At 40.9% G+C, this 22,612-nt stretch overlaps 1 protein-coding gene across 1 annotated transcript in view; it reads right to left on the reverse strand.

Moving 5' to 3' along the window:
* Positions 1-472: 472 nt before the first annotated feature.
* stx1b (syntaxin 1B) overlaps positions 473-22,612 on the reverse strand; it is an 83,155-nt gene continuing 61,015 nt past the window's right edge. Inside the window, 6 exon segments of the mRNA XM_034233996.1 lie at positions 473-9,530; positions 13,836-13,946; positions 14,024-14,161; positions 16,427-16,500; positions 17,538-17,646; positions 18,892-18,965. Coding sequence (XP_034089887.1) covers positions 9,450-9,530; positions 13,836-13,946; positions 14,024-14,161; positions 16,427-16,500; positions 17,538-17,646; positions 18,892-18,965 — 587 coding nt within the window. The 3' untranslated portion in view covers positions 473-9,449.

A 22,612-nucleotide genomic window follows, 5' to 3' on the forward strand; every position in this document is an offset into this window, starting at 1 on the left:
AAGTTATGCATCACACAAAAAAACTATCTTCGCACTGTAGATTATTTTCATTTAATCCTACAAACTAGAAAATATTCCTTTTTATTTTCTGTATACCCATTTTTTTTAGGAACACTTAGTAAATGTATGCCATATGTGTGAACTGAGAAAAATGTAAAAGCCAATAATGCCTCAAGTGTGGCATCGGTTAAAAAAAAGACAATTTCACTATAATGAAATGTTATCAAATGGGCCGCCATGGATATATCGCGTCTAATGCGGCACGGGACCACATGCCGCATGTCACCCCCACTGTTTTCCCGCTTCAGTTTTATCTCTACAATAAAGGCAATGGTTGCACTAAAACAATCTTTAAAATAAAATAAAAAAATTGTGAAATGTAATAAAAAGACACGAGACGGGAAACAGGAGTACACTGAACAATCCTTTTCTTTATTCATTTTTTGTTATCATTTCAATATGTCTGTCAGGGTTTTTTTTTTTTCAAGTTTTTATTTTAAATTAAAATGTTGACACACTTATAAAAGACAGCATCTGCATAGAGTTGTCATCTTAAAGATCCATGAAGAGAGAGAGAGGGGGGGTTCAGAGAGAGAGAGAGAGAGAGAGAGAGAGAGAGAGAGAGAGAGAGAGAGAGAGAGAGAGAGAGAGAAGGGGGGAGAGAGATTGGGAGAGTGGTAAAGTAGGGGGGGAATACTGGCACGTCACATGAACTAAACAGAACAGCCAACAGCAGTACGAGAGAAGGGGAGGAGGGGGAGACAGGGCTGCAGGGGGGGGGGTATTTTTTAGAGGGGGGAGGGAGGGGAGGGGGGGACAGATCGCTTTACATTACGCTACGCACACATACACACACAAAAAAAACGGGACACAAGTTGCATTTCCGGTCAAAGTTGCGTCTGCAGAGCGATGGCCCTGCCCTCTTTTTTAGTTTTTTTAAATTTTGGAAATATTTTTTGCCGTCTCTTGCCTGCCATTTCCCCCCCTCTTTCTTTATTATCCATGCATCTGCTGGGTTTTTCATTTCATTTCTTTGTTGTTGCTCCAGGAGGTCTTAAACTGGATTTTGTTTTCTAAATCGAGTTCCTGCACGAGGTCCAGGGCCTTGAACGCCTCTGCATGATAAAGAAAGCCCTTTTTGTTTCTCTGAATATTGCACGCTTTGTTACGGTAGGCCTGTGTGAGGCTAGAGACCAGGGCCCGAAAGTCAGGAGGCGACTCGAGCACCGTGTTCCTCAAACACATCGAAGGCGTGACTCTGGTCTGAACTACATTCTGAAACCTGAAAGGTAAAAAACCAGAAGATCATTTTCTTTTCACGAACGCAAATGTAGCTTTAATCCAATTTCCTGTTTGCACTTTGACGCCTTTGAGAAACAGAAGCTCAGACCTCCTCCAGGAACTGGGTGAGAACTAAATGATGGAGCAACGACAGAAGACTGGGGTGGTTTGAAGAGTAACACGTGATGTGGTTTTAAGACCTTTCCCAAAAGCACTTTAAGGCCAATGATCTCCGCCCATTGACTTCCAATGAAACTGAGATGTTAGCATTAAAACGCTTCTCAACTGCAACTCAGGTGTTTCCATTGTTGTTGCACTTGTTGCTGTTAGCATGAAAGTGTTACGACAAAGATCTTTTAAAAGCGACTTCCTGCAGAATTTGAAATAGTGGGCTTGTTCGATGGGTATAAGCAACATGGCATCCATATAAACAAATTAGCCGCTACCTTGGAGCTGCTTACACTAATCATAGTCTGACGTGTAGTATTTCTCCGGATTCGGCTACTAACTGGCAGGGGACAAGTCTGGTGCATTTTTTTCTCTGGGGAACACGGCAGGCAATGAGATTTGTCGTTTGGCTAGCTAGCTGTGTTCGAGAGACTAAAAGTCAGACAGAGAGAGAGAAAGAAAGAGATCAGAACCCGCTAAGTGATCAGGGGCCGCGGGGTTAATTTTTCCTATAATGGAGGGAAGCACTTTCATCAGAGGAGCCAGTGGGTGGATCCTCCGGAGCTGTGGTGATGAGCGGTGGTGTGGTGGTGGCTGCGTTCAAGCCCAAAATTCCCGCGGATAAACAAGTTCTCTTCATTTCCGTCTAAATATATTCTGCCCTTTTTTTTCTAGACGGAACTAAAGGGCTCTTTAAAAAAAGACTGTGACAGTGCCTCTCGATGGAAAAACACGATTGTACGTATTTTCTTCCGCGGTTGGGCCTAAACGCAGCATGTGAGCTGAGCATGGCGGACGAACACGCTGGAAGATATGTTTTTCTGTCTCTCTGCTGGCGTCTCTCCCACGTGGAAAAAATCGAAGGGCTGCGGAGGTGGGGGACACGGAAGTGAAGGCGGGAAATACTTTTAGGGTGGGGGAGAACAAAAATGGCAAAAAGGACAGAGATCGAACTGCGTGTCAACTTTGACGGGAATAGATATCTCAGTAGATTTATACATAGACATGCAAGTCATTTTTTCTCTCTTTGAAGTTATTTACAATAATTACATAACACAAAGAATCCAGTTTCAGTTTGACAAAATTGCGAGCATTCAATATTCAATATTACTACTTATTATTTATGATAACATAACTCCTTTTGTACTTTTTTAAATCATTGCTATTATAGAATCGTCATAACCTCCCTTTTTAAAAGTTTAGATGTTTGATCACTTTGTGTGAAGCCGTTCGTTCTCCCTCTGGGTTTTTGCAAATGTTTTACTGCAATTAATTTGTCATTTATGGTAATAATCATAATAATAATATTAAGAATGATAATGATAATAACAATGTTTATTTAAGTGTCTTTCTTACTTGCTATGGCAGAGACCATGTGGGTCTATCTTCATGTCCCCCCCCCCTGACTCCTCCCTCCCCAAAAACACTGATTCCAAAGGAAATACTGTCTTGTACGATGGAGAATAGAAAGACATATGGGTGCAGCGTCAAAAGAAAATCATCAGAAACAACAATTAATATCACAGCTGACAACAAATAAACATTTTATCCTCCAGAGCAGGGCACTAGGAACAGGTTTTGGTTTTTGAAAATGTTTCAGGAAGACAAAAATCATCGTAGAGAAGAGTTTAATCGTCCGACAATTGAGGAACAAAAAGAAAACGCACCATTAACTTGAATCGTCGGTGTCTGTTGATAACAAACTTGGAAGACAGACACGCCTCTGCACACGTTGGGCAGATTCAAACTGAAGAAAGTTAATTTTTCAGAAATAGCCGCATTTAGCCCGCACACATTCGACCTCAAACGAAAGGAAGTCATTGTTCAATATGTGTGTTTGACAAAATGCCCATTTACTTCCACACACGATCTAATGTGGCTACCGGCTAATCAATCTTTGGAGTCCTTGTGTCGCACCCAAACTCTCTCTAGATGATTTTTTCCTGCTTTCTGCACCCCACCCTGACAGAAACTGTACACAGCCAGGAGAAGTGAATATGGCTACAGAGCCACATACACACAGTAATAGAAATGCAGTATGTTGATGTAAGATTCATATATATTTTCTTGTCTACATGTGACTACAGATGACAATGCTGCAGTCCTCTGTCACACACAGGAAAATGCTCACTGAAGGGTTTACTAGTCACAGTAAAACATCCATTATCTCTAGTGCACATGCACAATAATTTGGAAGCGGATATGCACATTAGTGTAAGAGAAACTATTTCATTTATGCAACATTATTTGCCAACGATAGCTGGTGGAAATCTGCTAGCCTAGTTTCTAAATCCCTGCAAAGAAATAGGACCAGTGTTGTGCTCATTGACCCCAGTTTGGGGGTCAATGAGCAGTCCATAAGATTAAGAATGCTGTCCAGGTTGTTGTAAGACAAAACACCTCTTAAACCAACTATATTAACTTTTACATCAAAGTGCAGTAGAGGTAATGAATCCTGCAGCAGAAAGAAATCGAGTAGCATTGTTAACTAGCACTGCTTCATTGTTATTTTTGTGGAAATTATTGACTAGTTAAGCCATTTAACTAGCCAGCAAAACCTTGCAGGGAAGCATTGATCCTGCAGTGTGCACACAGAGACTGATAAACAAGCTATACAGAAAATAACACCAAAATAACAAGAACTACAGCAATCAATAAGTAGAATAAGAAAGCACCACCATTGTCTCCGTAAATGCCTCAAAGTGGAGGAGAAGTTATGCTAACGTTTTAACAGATGAGTATGGGTCATTGTTTTTACACAAACTAACGTCTACAGGTGAAGGAGAAAGGGAAAGGGGTGTGGAGGCAGACATCATTGTTGTGGCGTGAGATTACTATTTTGTCAATGTAATGGTTGACAGACCAACATACAGTGAGGGCTGGTAGTGGCTGGGTGGCTGGGCTTTTATATTTGTATAGTTTCGGTTTAAATGAATTTTATCACCATTTGTGACGAACGACTCTGTGTAAACTTGACTCGTGTTGTGCTCTTTGATATTAGCGGCGAACCGTTTGAGAACACATGAGGGGAGGGCAAAAAACGCTTTGGTTTGAATTTGAACAAATACATAATAATAACAGTGATCATGACGTCCATACATATGTCTGATCTCTTCCCATCTGTCACAATTTTTTAAAACACGCAATGTGGATTTCATCAAACAGCTTCAACCCGTGGACCTGCGATCAGATGCTTCGCACAACAAAACAAACTCGTGCTGCTCCGAACAATCACAAACACACACACACATTCGCGCATTTAAGCACCAAACTTGTTTTACTGAAAAGGGAGGCATGCTGCACACACACAAGGCCAGGTGGAGGGGCAGCAGGAGGTCAGCCCATAGGCAAAGGTTTTTTACAATAATAAATAGTTGAGGGGACGATTCCTCCACAAAAAAACAACACAAATGCAAACACAGATCAGTTGAGGTGTGTAAGGTGGGTTGGCGGTTGATGTGGTGGGGAGCAGGATGGCTGAAGTCGAGGGTATTTGAAAATGGAGCCTTTCACATTTAAATATCAACTGCTTCTTAAACACCCTAAAAATACAGTTACTGTTCCAACAATGTTACAAACAGAGCACACGTGAGTTTAGATTGAAAAGAAAATTGAGAATGCAGATTAAGAAGGAGCAAGTAAAATAGTTAGCTCACAAGCTAACCAAAGTCAGGTCCATGAGCGGTAAAGTGCACGACATGGAGGGCAGGTTGGGGGTGGGGTACAAAAAACACCATCATGCAAACTCCACAACGCTTTTGCATGCCTTTTTTTTAATTATTATTATTATTATTATTATTATCATCATTATTACACACAACGGGTTGGGCAGGGTCTGCTGGGGCGGGGAAGGCGCAGACTCCCAATCCTCAACATTGTCTTTTAGTACAACCAAACAGCTACAACACAAACAGGAAGAGGGAAGACAAAAGGACAGGTTGGGGGATGAAAACTCGGACAAACTACCTAACCTTCACAGAGTTGTTTAATTATGGTTTTCCGATGTTTGTCCGTTTTCTCTTTCCCAAGAGGAATGGCGGCTGACTTTACAGAAAACACACACACAACCAAAAGACACGCCCATACACACATACGGCAAATACACTTTAGTGTCATCAAGCTGGCTGGTGCTACGACGGCATCCTTTTTTTGCTGATTTTATATCCACCGCCAAACCATTGCAAGACTAACACGACGACCGTGACGTCGACCATTGAGAACACGTGATTGAATCTAATATTGTGCAGCTGACATGATGATTTAACGAAGAATGGTGAAATGTCAATCAAATCCCTCAATACATGCCTGACATTTCCAAGATGAACCACTAAAAAAATCCAAAGACACCAATCATACTTGTGTTTGATTTACACACATTATTTGATATCCATGTATGGACAGTGTCTGCTCTACAGTCTAAAAAACACTTATAAAGACAATGCCATGAATGTTTCAACAACAAAACAGCAGAGAAAAGTGCTAAATTCTAAATCTACTGACAATTTATTGGAACCAACATCTATTGGATTTTGCTGCTTGGAGGGGTGATTTCTAAGCTTTGGTGCACAAAGAAGTTTTGGTTTTGGGAAGAATAAAATGAAAACTCCCACTTCCACTCTTCTCCAAACCTCGCTCTTCATTTAAAACTAGCGACTAGTAATACAGTATCTCAGACATCTAGAACTAACAGCGCTATTAACTTTTATGACTTCCAAGAAAACACACGATATATTCAACAAAGCAGTGAGAACTTCCTTAGTGTCTACACTTTGCCTTTGGCAGCAAGAAGTACTGTTAGCTGGGACAAAGAGGCTAACGTGATAAACAACGCACACTTCCTGTCATAGCGAAGATTTCCAGAGCAAGAGAGTTGCAAAGGTATTTGTTTTCAATCAATAGAACCAGATATTATCCTTTGATTCCTTGAAAGGACTTTTACCAAACGTAACAACACTTTGCAACTGTAAACCTCGACATTGGGGTGACAATCAAGACACACAAAGCTAGCTAGCTAGTTACCACTTTTTCTGTAATATAAATGTTAATTTCTACAAACTGACTTTATTGCTTTGACACTGAGTGTAGACTTATTTTGTGGAATGTAAGGTGGTATTTGTTACCCTGTTTGGGTCACACCTACGTTCCCATGGCCCTATGTTCTTGATATAAACTAACATTGTAAGGGATCGGTAAGGGCTATCGTCGCAGTTCAACATTCAAAAGATTGAAGAGAGATGGATGGATAGGTAACATTTCATTCAGCCACTGTGGAGGTAACAATATCTTAAATTGAGCTGGGGGCCATAGGACCTTTGGAACTTATTTTCTTCCTTGGAACATCCAGGGTAAGCCTCAACAGAGACGAAGGTACCTACGTATCGCAGAGCCTTCACTCAGACAAACCTTCCTCCTTTAAACCACCTCCTCCAGTCATTTTCAACACAACCGTGTGTCCAGGTTAGGGCAACACACACATTCACTTCTCAACACAGACCACACTTAAGAAACAAAAACATGCTTGTACAAAACTACAAATGCATGTTGTCCCAATCTAGAGCAGTGTCGAGGTTGTCTTCTCCAGCAGACGTGCTGCTAACAGCTATTGCTAACGCTACTGTAAATATAATTTAAATAATTTAATTTCTGTATATTGCTACACCTTAGTGAAGGAGCCAATGGAAAGCAAAATGCTCTACTTAAAATTAAACTAGTTTGACCAAATAATCTAACTAGCATTCTACAATCATCGGCAGATTGATTATCTTTGCAAAATTAGTTAGCTAGTTAAAAAGTTAGTAAGCGTGTTGAGATTATTTTGTCAAACTACTATTTCCAAGATCAAGAATCAACTTCCCGTATTATTTCTTAGGTCCCATTCTTTCCCCAACACTGGTCTGAACACACGGAAAGTGTCTTAAAAAAAAAACTCCAACTAGCAGCTCTACATGATCTATACGTAACACGAGCTAACACTATTGCATGCTAAGTGACAAAGTCTAACACTAGCACTGGCATGATATGTAACACGGAAATGTGAAATGTTAGGGGGAGTATATCCAGTGTGTCCTGTGTGTAAAATGTATACATCAGAGGTGTTCATGCAAGTGAGTTTGTGTGTTTGTGTGTCACATGTTCCACCTTCCACAGAGGAAATTCCCCAGTAGGAAAAGCCTCTCCTGTTTAGTAGCACCGGTGCAACTCAGGCATTAAAATGTTGTGAATCACATTTCACAAACCTCAAACACACACTCAGGCATGAGGTGTAGGGATGCAGGGAGGAAACAGGTGAATGCATCAAACCATACAGACTAAACAGTAACCGCTAAATGATGTCAGGCCGATACGTCACGGGACACGTCACGCACGCACTAAAACAGCAGCACAACGAAGCAACAAACGTTCCCCATGAATAAAACAAAAACGCAACAATAATACCACGACACTCAGGTAACCAGGGCACGCCAGCATTTTTAGAGTTTTCCGAAATGTTCATCTCATTTGTTTCATAATGTTACGTTTTATTTCATTTTTCTTCTTTACTTTTTAATGTGTTCTCTTCATTTTTTAGAATCATCCGGAAGAACAGTTGTGACAGCTTGGAGATGACACTGGCTTTGACTGCGATATTTCTACAGTGATCAGTGTGATGAGCCTTTTGGTGCGGTAACGTGAACCTCGATCCTTATTGGCTATCTTGGGTGGGGGAGGCGGGACATGTCGTCTTCCTCTTATCTAAACTGCATAGATTGACCGTCCGTCTCCTCCCACCCTCCTTCAAGCCTTCCTTCTATTACACCCCCGTCCTTCCCACCGTTCACCTGTCAGTCAAACAACAAATGTTCTAGTCAAATTCAGCAAAACAACAGAGGCCCGCCCTCCCCCTGCTCTTTGGTTGGATAGATGTGACAGGACGGGGAGGTTTTTGTATTGGAAACCTGCCACATTGCAATGACACCCCTCACTGGCGCACATTGTGTGTCACGCTCTTTTCTTCATGTGTTATAAATTGGGTGTGGCAGGTCGGGCTATGCCAGTCTCAACTAATTTCATAATAGGCTGACTAGGGTGAATGACAGGAGTGAGCAACCAATGAGAGGTGGTCTAAAGAGTGAGGTTGGTCCCTCCCTCTCAGAAACAAGGGGACATAGTTGGTTCTACCAAAGCCAGCGGATGCGTGTCTTTCGGGACGGCATTCTGGAACACTCAAGCGATCCGAAATGCTCCAGCATTACTGACAGCGTTTTCATAACACTCCAGCATTACTGACAGCATTCGGAAACTAATCTGTTCAGGAACCTTTTGTTCTAGAATGTAGCGCAGAGTTCCAGAGCTCCACAAAGTTCTGACGGAGCCGATAACATTTATCTCCTTCAGAGTTGAAAGCCCTCCAGTGGGGCAACACAAGCACATTTATTAAGAATGTGTTCGTTGACGTTTTCATAACGTACTCTGTTCCAAAACCACTGCTGGAAATACAGATAGGAAATGAACAAACAAATGTTCTTGAATGCTCGTCCCGGAGAACTCACACCCAGAAGCAAGTCACCATTACTGTCCTTGGAGACTCCCGAAAAAAGAAAGAAACTTAAAAAAATAAGAACAAAAAAAGGCAAAACAAGTAAATGTCATATTCTAGGTCATCATTTTTTACAGGTAGCTAACCCACGTGTTGCTTCATATGTTCAATACATTTACATGTACAGCTGTAATAAATAGTAGGTTTATTTGCACCCTCTTTTGTATGCGTTATGTATTTAGGTCAGCTATAATGTGATGGCATTTTTATTGTGTTTTTTTTGTCTTTGTTTTTTGAACCCCACCCAACCCCATGGTGTTTCCTCTTATCAGTGATTGGATTGTTATCTCTCCCTAGCTGATTGGTTATCTGTCTTGCATTTGTGTTTCAAGTTTTTGTGTTGTTATCGTCGGTGTTTCTCTTCTCTGCTGGCGGTCAGACGGTCTGTCGTGTCGGTCGTCACACCGGCAAGAGGCGGAGCGTCTTAGAAGCCAAGCGTGCCGCCGATGGTTGACGCCAGGACGACGCCCAGGATGACACAGCAGATGATGATCATGATCTTCTTCTGCAGGAAAAAAAAAGAGATGCAGATCTGTGAATAATTTTTCTTTGCGGGAATGTTTTCTGGAATTTGCAGATCTTTCCGCATGAAAAAAGTGGTGCAGGGGCGACTCGTGTTTTAGTCCTACCCTAAAGTTAGCATTAGCCTGGTTTGCTCCACAAAGAGACTATGTGATTTTACCTGTTACAATTTGGATTATTGAAGAAAATAGGATGTGTGGCATACAAACGTTTGTTAATAACAGTGGCGAACCGTGTCTATCACAACTGGACCTTCTGTAGACACACACACACCTCCCCCCCATTATAATGTCCGTCTTTTCACTAAATTGTCGTCTTGAAAAGGGTACTGACAACAATTCCGCAAAATTATCATCTTCACTTGTTGCCATTTCAACGTTAAAAACAATAAAACGGCATGAATTGCTTCGTCGCATTCATCTAGATCCTCTGTCTCGAGCCAGTTAACTAGCGGGCCTTCTAGAGTACCCTGGAACCGAGGGAAACTCTGAAAGAACACGCCCATTGGTTACAAATCAATATATGATTGGTTGATCAAACTGTCAGTCCAAACGTACGCTCTCATTCAGTGCAACGGCCAGGGCATTCTATCAAGGATGTAGAATACCTTGGTTGAAGGATATTCTACCCAGAGACCCAGAACAAGATCTGATTGGTTGCATTTCTTTTCTAACACAAAACCACTGAAATGCGTAGTGCATGGTCCGAGAAGGACAAACAAATCAACGTAACACTGTAATATTACAGATCAACAACACAGATACGATTCTCATTTATTCATTTAAAGAGCAACTTGCAGGTTAGAGACACCAGTGAATAAATGTGTAGGAAAATGATGTATACACTAGATTTTCAAAAATATATACAGAAATATACACTACAGTGACATCTGGCGTCGTTTTTGTAAGACATTTTTACTTCCGCATTAAAAAAGCCAAACAAGACGCGCTGGCTCGGGAGCTACAACTACAACAAAATGAACATATTTTACCGTGATTAAATTGTAATACACGTTTCTAAATGATGCCGACGTAACAACATACTGATGCCGATTAGTAAAAACCATGAATTAATGCTTTGACAAGTCTGCAGACAGACGGCAGGCGAAAAACCTTTTAAAATGCTTGTTTTCTGAATGGAGATTGGGTCGACCAGGCTAAGCTAACGTTGTATATGCTCACTCCACACTCATAACAACGGCCTACAGACATAAATAAACCAGCGACTGTATTCGCCATGACACAGACAGTCTGTGGTTTGTTCTTGTTTAACTTTTGTACAGTTTCTGAACAGATATGAGGAGCTGTGATCTCTGTGCTAACTGCTAACAGCTAATGGCTGATGTTTTCTGGTTGAACGTCAGTGACGGCAGGCTGAGATCCTCACCGCTGATTGGCATCCGCGAGAACGCGTCACGTGAATTTGACGCCTGAGTTGAAAAAATGGAACTCTCGCGTTTGACGCGGCCCCCTTCAATCGCCTCAATCGCGTGATTCGCGCCGCGTCCACCGCTTCATGCTCGCCTGATCACGTCTCTGCATTGACTTTACATGTAATCGCGCCGCCCCCAAACATCGCATCGCGTCCGGTCTGAACGCAGCATAACAGTTAGCTACATAGCTAGCAGTGAGTGAGCGTTCAGACATCGGCGCACACACTCAAACGGACTCGTGTGCCTGACTCTACCAACAGGCTTTCATGATTCTGTTTAGATATGCAAGTATACGCCATGATAGCTTATTTTATTAACACGCTCATTTGATATGAAAATCAATGGAGGCTGAGTTAACTTTGTAGGAAAACCTACCGTCCATGACTGCCCCTGAGCTGTGTTTTATTTGTTAACTTCATATTTTTCATTTCCTAAAACATTATTTTCCTCTCATATTAACAGTGTGGATCATTCATCATATCATCATATCACCATCGTGGTGTGGTGTTTTCCCACTTCCACTGAGGGGACAGCACAGAGGGGGGGGCATGAGAGACCTGCACCAGCTTCATCCACGCGTTGTTATCACTGGCTCAGTGTCATTTCATTTGACCAAATGTCTTTACATTTAATAGATTTTATTATTATCCACCTTTTAGTTGTATGTCCTTTTATTTAAAAGATTCTGAGACTTCATCTTCCGGTTCAAATTTCAATAAATGTAATTTGTATAATCACTCTTTTGTCTTTATTCTACATGAACATGTTAGAGATTCCATTCAAATCTGTTGATTATTCATATGTTCCTCAGGCTAGGAATAGTATGTTGAGTTGTTAATGCTAAATGTATATCATTTTCTCACAGGATATAGAATGAGACAACACAGTTTGTATCCATTGTGTATGAATGCTTCAGCTCTTCAGACCAACATAGTAAGATGTGAGCATGTTCCTAATTGTGTTGGTATGCAGCCTAGGTCTGCTCTGTTTCATAAAGCAAATCTGCCACTGTTATATTGTAGAATTTGTTAAATTAAATCAGTCTTTAATTGTTTGTCCTAAACATAGCAATATATGCTTTTGAAATGTAACATGTCTTTGAAAAAATAATAGTATACAGTTTATATTGTGTATCACCTTTAGCTTGAAAATACATAGATGTGTTTTTTTAATCTATAAAATAAATAGACAGACACTTTATCAATCCCAAATTGGGAAATTATTGAACAGCAGCAGTGTGTTCAGGTATTAACATATTTAAAGTTGGAATAAAGTATGAACTACACAACACAAGTATAATGCACAGCACGTTAGTGTCGGTGCCTCCTGAGTAGCCAATGGGGACGCACCCCTGAAAGTCCCATCTGTAAGAGAATATTTTAATCTGATCTGTTTATAGAGTTTCTTATAGTTTCTTAGATTCTGTGATACTGCAAACATGTGTTTGTGGTATCAGTCAAAGACTCCTCTGTAAGTTGAGGTCACAGGTCAAACGCTTCTCCCATATCCTGTGGGGGGAAGGTTTCAGGCTTGTCTGCGTTCCCTTGAGACAAGTAGATTATTGTCTCCCATCGGCTATTGATTAGGTAAACGCGGGCTTCTGTGGGCCCGCCTCTCCTCGTGGTGCTAGATGTTTTGTGGCTTTTGGAGCAGAGATCATGATGGTGGTGCACAGGACAGTGGGAAACTAAGATGATCTCCCGGCCGTAATGTATTAATGTACTGTGTTCAATAAAACTCTCAGTGCTTTGGCTAAACGACGTTCCAGACTCCTTCATTCTACCTCAACATTGCAACAACAGAAGTTTATCTTCACACCGCCCACCTGGGATGTTTGTGTCAAAATCTCAAACAAAAAATGAGGGAGCGTAAACGAGAAGAGCTGCAGCGAGAGCAAAAGTCTGATCATTGAGAAAGAAGAAACAAGAACTGCAAACAAAAACCTATGTTAAAACAAAGAACAAAGACTTATAGTTTACATGATTACACAAATGATTTGTTTGCAACTTATAGTTTTATTTTTGAAATGTATTTTATTTTGCTTGACTCCTTTTTTTTTCTTTTAAACTCATAGTTTTGCTTTATTCTGAAAAAGTGTTGCTTTATCTTTATGATACAAAACTAATCCCATAGCCTCGATGATTGGGCAGAGAAGGAGTCAGATAAAGTTGCTCCCCCATGTGACGTAATATGACGCGTTTGATGTATGACGTTAAAAAAAAGCAGTTTTTAGTAGCAGAGCTCAAAACGGCTCCTTTCCCTCTGAATTCCTGCCCTTATGTCTTGTAAAACATATCAAATCCTGCATTAACTTTAATTGTAATTTTCAGGCAAGGTTAAGCATAAATGTAATTTTAAAAAAAATCTGCAAGTTGCTCTTTAATTTATATTCTATTCAAATGTATTTATATAATTAAATCGATTTTTTGTTTGTTTTATCTGAGTGTTCCAGGGTATTCTCTGAACACCTTGAAGGCCCTGACGGTTCACCTCTGGTTAATAAGAATAATCAGGTTAATCTCCCTGAATCATCAAAGGTTAAATGCTAACGTTAGGCTAAAATGGGACTATCTCATGATCACATGATGTCTTGTCACTCTAAGCTAAAGGCGGTTAATATTTGGCATGATGACTTTTAGTGTTCTCATTTAGCCACTTGGTGGCAGTTGAGTGGTGAATTTACATGTTGTAGAGCAAAACGTCACTTGACCAGGCCTCTTTTCAGGCATCTAACAAAAACCCAATTGAAACAATGGAACAGGAAGTGCTAAGGTGCTAACCCGTTCTTGGTTTTAGGGCTCGTTCCTGCAGCATGCTAAAGACACAGTTGTTATGTTTTTCTGATGAAAATGTTACCTTGCGGGCCTGGCTCTGGTATTTGACGGCCTTCTTGGTGTCGGATACGGCTCGCTCCACGTAGTCAACGGAGTGTTCAACGTTGTACTCAATTCTGTCAATCATCTCTCCCTAAAAACATATGTATACAGTTTTATAGAAGACTTCCAAACAATGCTGCACATACTTCCCAATGTCACATCACAAACCTGGCTCTCGACCAGCATGGCCATGTCGACGAACATGTCGTGCAGCTCGCGGATGCTGTTTTCCAGCTTGATGATCTCGGTGTGTCTGGTCTCGATCTCATTCAGAGCCTGCTTGGTCATCTGAGAGTCCATTTTGATCTACAGGTTTTACCACAAACATTCATTTATACTGACATCTTTAAAGTGAAAGAAAACATCAATTGAATCAAAATAAAATAAACATACATACATATACATGCTTTTTATAGGTAATAAAAGCACTATACATTTGGGAACATATTAATAAAGCCTCTTTAAAATCAGACCTATTGATATCCAAGTATAATGTTCAAAATGTAAAGCCTCTTGATTTCCAAGTCTTTAAAAGTGCTTAAAGTTCAAACTTGTTGATATTCCAGTCTTTGAGAATGTTTAAAGGTAAAAACCTGCATGAATCCAAATCTTGGATAATTTATAACAGTACAAACCTGTTGATATCCAAGTCTTTAATAATGTTCAAAAGCAAAAATCTGTTGATATCTAATGTTGGATAATGTATCAAATTCAAAATACTGTCATATTTAGGAATATATTCATAATGCTAATGTATTGTGATATACTAGTGTTGATAACTGTGACATTAAAATTGATTTTAATAGAATTTAAATAATATACACAAAATCATGTTTTACCCACACTTGAGTTTTGAGTGCAATCAATTTCCCAAAAATATGAATTTACCGATCCGATCATAGGGTGGGTGGGGGCTATGGGGATCTTCCATTTAAAGTGATGTTTAAAACTCAGTTAATGGGGCTCATTTTTATATTGCTTCAGTTTATAATCGTAACGGATCGAAAAATTCAGATACATTTTACAATAAATGTTTGCGCTTCCACAAACAACCAACAACATAATTATTACCTTTACCTCTGCCACATCAGAGATGCATTACATTAATGCACACAATGTTCATACTCCTTTCTGCACATATTCTTATTTCACATGTCATAGTTTATATTCTAAAATTCATTCATAGCATTCTATTTCCATTTAAATTACTGCTGTATTACATTTGTATTGCTATTTAACTGTATTTTATTACGGTGTAAAATATTTTTTGTTTTATATTAGATTTCTTGTTTTTTATATTTTATGTATGCCTATGCACCATGACATCAAATCAAATTCCTAGTATGTGCGAACCTACCTGGCAATAAACCTGTTTCTGAAGTACATTATTCAAGTTTACATTAACTTTGGTTAATAACACGGGAGAAATGCTCTCTCTCTCTCTCTCTCTCTCTCTCTCTCTCTCTCTCTCTCTCTCTCTCTCTCTCTCTCTCTCTCTCTCTCTCTCTCTCTCTCTCTCTCTCTCTCTCTCTCTCTCTCTCTCTCTCTCTCCTCTCTCTCTCTCTCTGTCTGTCTCTCTCTCTCTCTGTCTCTGTCTCTGTCTCTCTCTCTCTCTCTCTGTCTCTCTCTGTCTCTCTCTCTCTCTGTCTGTCAGTATCTCATGCAGCTCGCTGATCCAGCAATGAGTGACCCGACAGTGAAGAATAAACATATATGTATAACTAGTTTATCTCACCGGTCCGTCACAGCGGGTGGAGCAGCAGGATTTCTGCTTCACACACGTTGCATAGCGCTATTTTATTGTCTTTTTATGACACCAAAAACTGCCTGACTGGTGAAGCCATTTTGGCGAGCTTGTTTTGCCGCACACAGAGAAAAGTGTCATGTATTTTAAGTCATCTGATCGGCTCTCCCGATCGGCCTTTATAGAGAGCACCGATCACACTATTAAGAGTGAATATCGGCCGATAATGATCGGCATTTCTAATTCTTAACATCAAAATCTGATATTGCGACCCTAAGTGCAGTAAGTAAACAAAGTCAATGAGATTTTCAAAGTAACATATTTGGGGTTGATATACGCAGTTTTGGAGGTTTAAACCAGTTTTCAGTATTACGCTAAAAGTTAAGTTGGTGTAAAATGTGGTGCTGACTTGGCCTCCAGTTTCTTCTGACATTCAAAATGTGCGACTAACTTACCTGTCTGTAGAGTAACTTAACACCGGCTGTAAACCTGTTATTGACTGAGGGGCTCAGCGTGAAATGTGAAGATTTCCAGCGCAGTGTTAAGTTACAGACCTGATCACAACCATCAGATCAATCTGCTCGGGCCAGAGGTAGAGGTGCATGCATGTTCTAGCTTTTATTTTGAGCGAGCCAGTAATTCATGTTTAGTTGACTCGTCAAAATAAAAGCTTCCCAGTGCATCATCCTATTGTTACATGCCATGTGGCAACGGCCGTGTTCACTTGATGTTTCAGCGCACCTCATGGCGATTCTGCATCCCAATTAAAACTGGTGAGGGGACGCAGAATGGCTCAGGCAACAGTGAGGCTCAGGTGCGATGCTTACATCATCCGTGAAGATGGCCAGCTTGCCACTCTCCAACATGTCCTCTAGTTCTTCATTGGTGGTGGTCCTCCCAGCTGCAGAGAGAAAACAGAGAGGGAACTGCCATTTATGCTCATTTCTTTTGACCAGGTCTTATTTGCAAAGCTTGGGAGAAGAGTTGACTATTTTGATAAATAACAATAAAAAAAGAAACTGGTGTCTTGTAAAACCATGAAGAAACTGCACTTTGTGTGCCTACTGTATATGTATATTAGTTTTTATAACTTAATTAATTGAAATATATATTTTGTATTCTCATATTTTGTATTATCTTTTGGTATATATTTCTTTCTTATATACACTTTATTTCATAATATTCTTTTTCAGAATTTAGCTTATGTTACCCTTAGTTTCTCTTACTGTGTTTACATGTATGGATAAATACAAATTCCTTGAATGTAAAACCCGAGAAAACTCTAAATCACATTGACGTTACATAACATGACATATTTTAAATTGACTGTGGAAAGTTTATAAAAACAGATTTGACCTTATTAGTTCACGAAGACATCTGTATCTCTCTTTCTTATAACATTTAGATTTTCTCTACAGTTTTCTGATCTTATGAGCCTGTTCACCTAATTTGATATGAATGGCATTTTATGAAGACATCGTCTGAGGTTAATTGAATCGTATTATCTCATGAAATATAATATTTTAATTTAATTTTGTAGCTTGAATTAAAGCTGCTTTTGTCTATTCATGTGGACATTTGAACCTTGGCTAACCCCCCTAAATTATTGTTTAATAAAGGCTCATCTGATAAAGCTAGATTTAAATAAACGTAGTTTGCTTTTGTTTTTAATCTGTTACAACATGTTTGATGGAAATAAATGTTTTCTCTGTTCAGCATTTAAAGTGTATGTTGAATATTGTGTGTACTGAGTATAACAGTCATGTAATGTGTGTACTCACTGATCTCCCTGCTGTTACCACACTTTGTATACGTTTTGTACTGGATGTATTAGTTGTGTAGCGGTTGTACTCACTGATCTCCAGCTGTGTGCAGTAACAGTACATGGTATATTGTGTAGCCTACTGTGTATGTGAGTTGTGTACTGCGTGTACTCACTGATCTCCAGCTGTCTCTGGATGCGGTCCTTGCAGCGGTCGCGGTACTTGGACTGCGTGGTGTTGTACTCAGTCATCACCTCCACGAACTTGCGAGACAGCGTCGAGTGCTGCAGGTTATCAAATAATTAAAACACGAAACATTTAAAGTCATCAAATCAGACTCTGAGACACTTGGGGCGACGATTTTCTGGCATTTGATACACCAAACAAACAGTCAATATATGATGAAGACAGTTTCAGGCCTGAAGAAACAGAAACCACGTGACACATTTCTGAGCAGCAGCCACCAACCAAACAGATTTCTGAGGATTTAACAAATAACACCTTCATTTTTATCTTAGCTTTTAAACACAAACACATAATGAGTAATATGTAATAATTATACATAATCAGCTCCAAAATCCCGAAATATTTTAGAACACAATTGTCTTTAAAAGCCTCTAAAATACAGCTGCTTTTCTTCATTTTATATCATATTAAAGTGAATCTTTGGATATTTAGAGCCTTCACCTTGGACATTCATGAGCTGTAATTAACATTTTTATATATTTTCTCACAGTTCTCACCATTGATCTATAAAATAATCTGCATTAGTTAATGATGAAAATAATCAAAGGAACAGGAACTGCCCTTATTCTTGCTCCTTTTGTACTTCTACTTTATTCAAATTACTTCAAGGATTATTTTTTCATTATTAAATTGTATTATTACAATAAAACAGATTGATTTTCTTCTGATCAACATTATTACTATTTTTTGTTTGTGTGTGCGTGTTGTATAAGATTCTGCAGTTCTCCTCTTATCCACCAGGGGGCAGACTGATGGTGGGAGCAGCCAATGACAGAGCAGGATACTGTAGGGTCACAAACTGCATCCTCTTACATCTGTGTGTGTTTTAAACTCAGCTGTGTGTTATTTTCTTTAAGTCACAGCAACTTAATATATCAAAGTCTTTCTCGTAAAATCAGTTAACCAAAGGTGAAAATACATTACTATTTCCTTTTATAACTATCATTTATTAAGAGTGAACTCTTTATTAAGAGTGAATTTGTTTAGATTAGTAGATTTAGATCTTCGTTTGACAACAAATTCAAGTGGGCAGAGAAAATCTAAATCTTTGTATTCATTCATACATACTTAATTGTGCTCCTTGTTTCCCAAGCTTAAGGCCTTTTATAATTAAACTATACTTGGTCTGTTTTTTTCTAAAATATAATAAATTATTGAAATTAAAACACCTTGCTTATAGTATGAGCTTGGACATGAACAGAGAACACACAAGTTAAATAATTTTTTTTAACAAAATGTGTTTAAAGCAGAGCTTTTTGTAAAAGTGTAATAAAAAGTCTGACCTGTGTCTTGCGGATCCTGAGGTCAGCTGATGATCTGTTGAGCCCCTCCTCCTGCTCGATGCTCTGCTCGATTGCTGCGGGGAAATCACACTGGACATTTCAGTTCATGCTTTTATTTAGAAAATGTTGGATTGTAAGGTTTCTCTTATTTGCTTCCCTTATGTCAAATGTCTATAATGTAGTGCCGAGAGACGGGAGTCAGAGGCGGTGCATCGAAGGTACAAAGTTAGCTTTATTGAGCATCAGAAACACACATGTTGTCGGCTTGAAGCCCGGGAAGAGAAGGGGAAGAAGAAAGGGCACACAATAGGTACAGTCAACATATGTGTCCGTGCGGAACAATACCCCCAACCCGTAGTTCCATAAGTGAATTATGTCAATCAGTGATCACTACACAAGCCCCCCCAGAATTCAACCATGGACACAATCCTCACGTCCGGGAGGAAGCACCACAGGGGCAGAGGAGGGTGGGGCCGCAGGCGAGGCCATGGAACGGGCCGTCGGAAGGGGGCCGCAGGAGCGGGCAGGGGCCCCAATGAGGGCGAGGGCATCCCCACCGGGGGTGGAAGGCGGGCCATGGAACAGGCCGTCGAAAGGGGCAGGAGCAGTATCCCCGGGAGGCAGGAGCAGTATCCCCGGGAGGAAGGAGCCGTGGACAGGGGAGAGGCCAGACGGGGTCAGACGGGGCAACGTCCGAAGCCGCCGTCTAGGCGAACCATGAGCCGAACTGTGAGCCGCGGTTAGAGGAGAGGCCAGGCAGGGTCCAGAAGTGCGCCACCCAGGCACCGATGAAAGCGTGGGCGACGTCTGAAGCTGTTGCCGAGGCGAGAGAAGAGGCCGGACAGGGTCCCGAAGCGCACAACCCAGGCGCCGATGAAAGCGTGGGCGACGTCCGAAACTGTCGAGGCGAGGGGAGACGGGGTCCAGAAGTGCGCCACCCAGGCGCCGTTGAAAGCGTGGGCGACGTCCGAAACCGCCATTGAGGTGGTGAAACAGCGAGACAGTCCACACAAGGTCGACCAGACTTGGTCGAACCTCCTCTCAGGCACCAGAAAAAGCTCAAAAGGGTCGTCCTGTCCACTACCGAAAACAGGTGAGCGAAATTGTGAGAGGATCTACACGAGGCCGACCAGACTTGGTCGAACCTCCTCTCCGGCACCACAAAAAAGGGTTAACAGTTGGATGTTAACAGATGGATGAAGTCAGCCGTTAGCTGTCGTCGTTAGCCATTAGCTGTTAGCCGTTGGCCGCTATTCATTGTCGACGGCCGTTAGCTATAAGCCATTAGCCGTTAGACGTTGTCGTCGGCCCCGGAGCCTCTGCTAGGTGGCGTGCCTCTACCAGGGAAGGTGCCGCTGCGTGACGGGGCCAGCACCTCAGGGGTAAAACGCCGGGCGGACAGGAAGAACCGTTCAGCTCCTTCGGCTAAAGCGCGGGGCTCAACACTAGCCGTGTTAGCAAGCGCTGTCAGGACATGCGGCTGCATGTCCCGAAGAAACAGTCCCATGAACAAGAAGTCGGGTTCTTCCGTACATAGCAGGTTGTGTATCGTCTCCATGTGGTCGGAAGGCTTGCTGTCTCCCAGTGCCGAAACGATGTGGAAATAGCGTGCGTCGTCATCGGTCATTCCGCGGAGGGCGAAACGAGGCTCAGTCGGTGCGAACGAAACAGCCGCAGACGTCTCCCAAAAACTCCGGCAGTTCGAGAAAAACGGGACTTATGTCAGGGTCACCAATGTAGTGCCGAGAGACGGGAGTCAGAGGCGGTGCATCGAAGGTAAAAAGTTAGCTTTATTGAGCATCAGAAACACACATGTTGTTGGCTTGAAGCCCGGGAAGAGAAGGGGAAGAAGAAAGGAGGGCACGCAGTAGGTACAGTCAACATATGTGTCCGTGCGGAACAATACCCCCAACCCGTAGTTCCATGAGTGAATTATGTCAATCAGTGCAATAACAGCTTTAAAGTAGTAGTTTCTGTAGCTGAATGTATGCAGAAGGAGTAGCGAACACAAAAACGAACGAAAGACCGACGTTTTTTTTAGGATTTGGATAATAATAGTGAGTCAGTATTCACAATAATAATAATAATAATAATAAACCACAGTCTTTTAGATGACATCCTTAATGTATAGGTTATTTTCCAGTTTTAGTTTCTGATAAAAAGCCTCTGTATCAGCATCCCCTAATCCAGTGGTTCTCAAATCGGGGTACGTGGACCCCTAGGGGTACGTTGGAGTACTGCAGGGGGTACGTGAGATTTATTTTCTGTTCATGAAAAAAAAAACATAAGTAATGGATTTAAACAAACTACTACTAAGAGTAGATTAACTACTTTATTCAAAAGTTTACAGTAATTCTGGATAATAAAATGGGAAAAATAAACGGGGTGCTCTCTTTTCCTCTCCCTCTCCTGACAGCAGCTCGCTGATCCTGTAATAAGTGACCCGACAGTAAAGAATAAATATATTTATAACTAGTTTAGCTAGTTCCAGAGTAGATAATCTAGCTAAGTGTGTTAGGTATTACTCGTAGTGTATTTTGCTCCGCTCAACGGTCCGTCACAGTGGGGGAGCTGTGATCCGGAAGAGCTGCGTGTTCTCCGTCAGCAGCAGCTGATCTGATCTCTGATCTCTCTCTCTCTCGCGCGTCCGGTCTTCACTCGCGTTTATATCCAAATCTATCAGATCTAGCTAGTTCTAGTTAATTATATGAATGCCTGCTTATCAAAGGACACCAAAACAATAAGCGTTGCTTGTTGGTGTGTGGCCGCAAAGTATAGCGCAGCATTATGCATATGTTTATATGAGGGGTCAAAATCCCATGCTCATAAAATGCTCATATATTTTTCTCTCTTCATTTCCTACGTCCCGAAATAAATAAATATTCCCCATTTTAGGAAAAGTAACGAAGTTTGAGCAGTGTGGGTTTTATATTAACAGATTACACATATTTCAAAACGCGAAGTGTAATAACTGCAGTTTGCCTCCCTGTCAGAATGATAAAGATCCTCAGTGAAGCACAAGCCCATGTTTCACTACATTGTAAGTACAACTTATTAAAAAGATCAGTTCAATGTCGTCTTAGTGTTATTATGTTGAAATTGGTTTGCCATGAATTTAGTGATGGATTGTAAACATTTGAAATGTAGCATTTAAGTGTTTCTCAGTTACAAGATTGTTGTTTTAATAAATCAGACTCTGATGGTGCAGCACTGTACTGTACCTCTTTATATAGGCGTTTTTTCCCTAACAAATTGTTTTTGCGCTGATCAGTGAGTACTTGGCTGAATTTATTTTTCAAAGGGGGTACATTATTGAAAAAGTTTGAGAACCACTGCCCTAATCCCCTCCACTTCACTCAACTGGAGCTTCAAAACTTTATATTAAACCGAGGAGGCACAGTTTAATAACGGGAGGATATTCTGGTCTGCAGAGAACGTGTCCGTCAGCAGGACGAGGACGCTGCTGTCCTCAGAGAGTCGCAGCTAGGATCACATACAGTTCATACATATGCAGGAGCGGGGTCCTCTTCAAAATCAATCTTTTAAGAAAAATGTCTGGTGTTGCACTTGCTTGATGTCCGGCTGTGTTAGTAAAGTTGTTGACATGCCACCTTTTGTTAAAACGCGCACAAGAAAAAATAAAGGGGCCCTATTATGCTAATGTTCAGGTTCATATCAGTATTTTGTGCCTTTACTGTTAAATGTTTCCATGCTTTAATGT

Source organism: Gymnodraco acuticeps, unplaced genomic scaffold, assembly GCF_902827175.1.
Source record: "Gymnodraco acuticeps unplaced genomic scaffold, fGymAcu1.1, whole genome shotgun sequence".
Lineage (NCBI taxonomy): Eukaryota > Metazoa > Chordata > Actinopteri > Perciformes > Bathydraconidae > Gymnodraco > Gymnodraco acuticeps.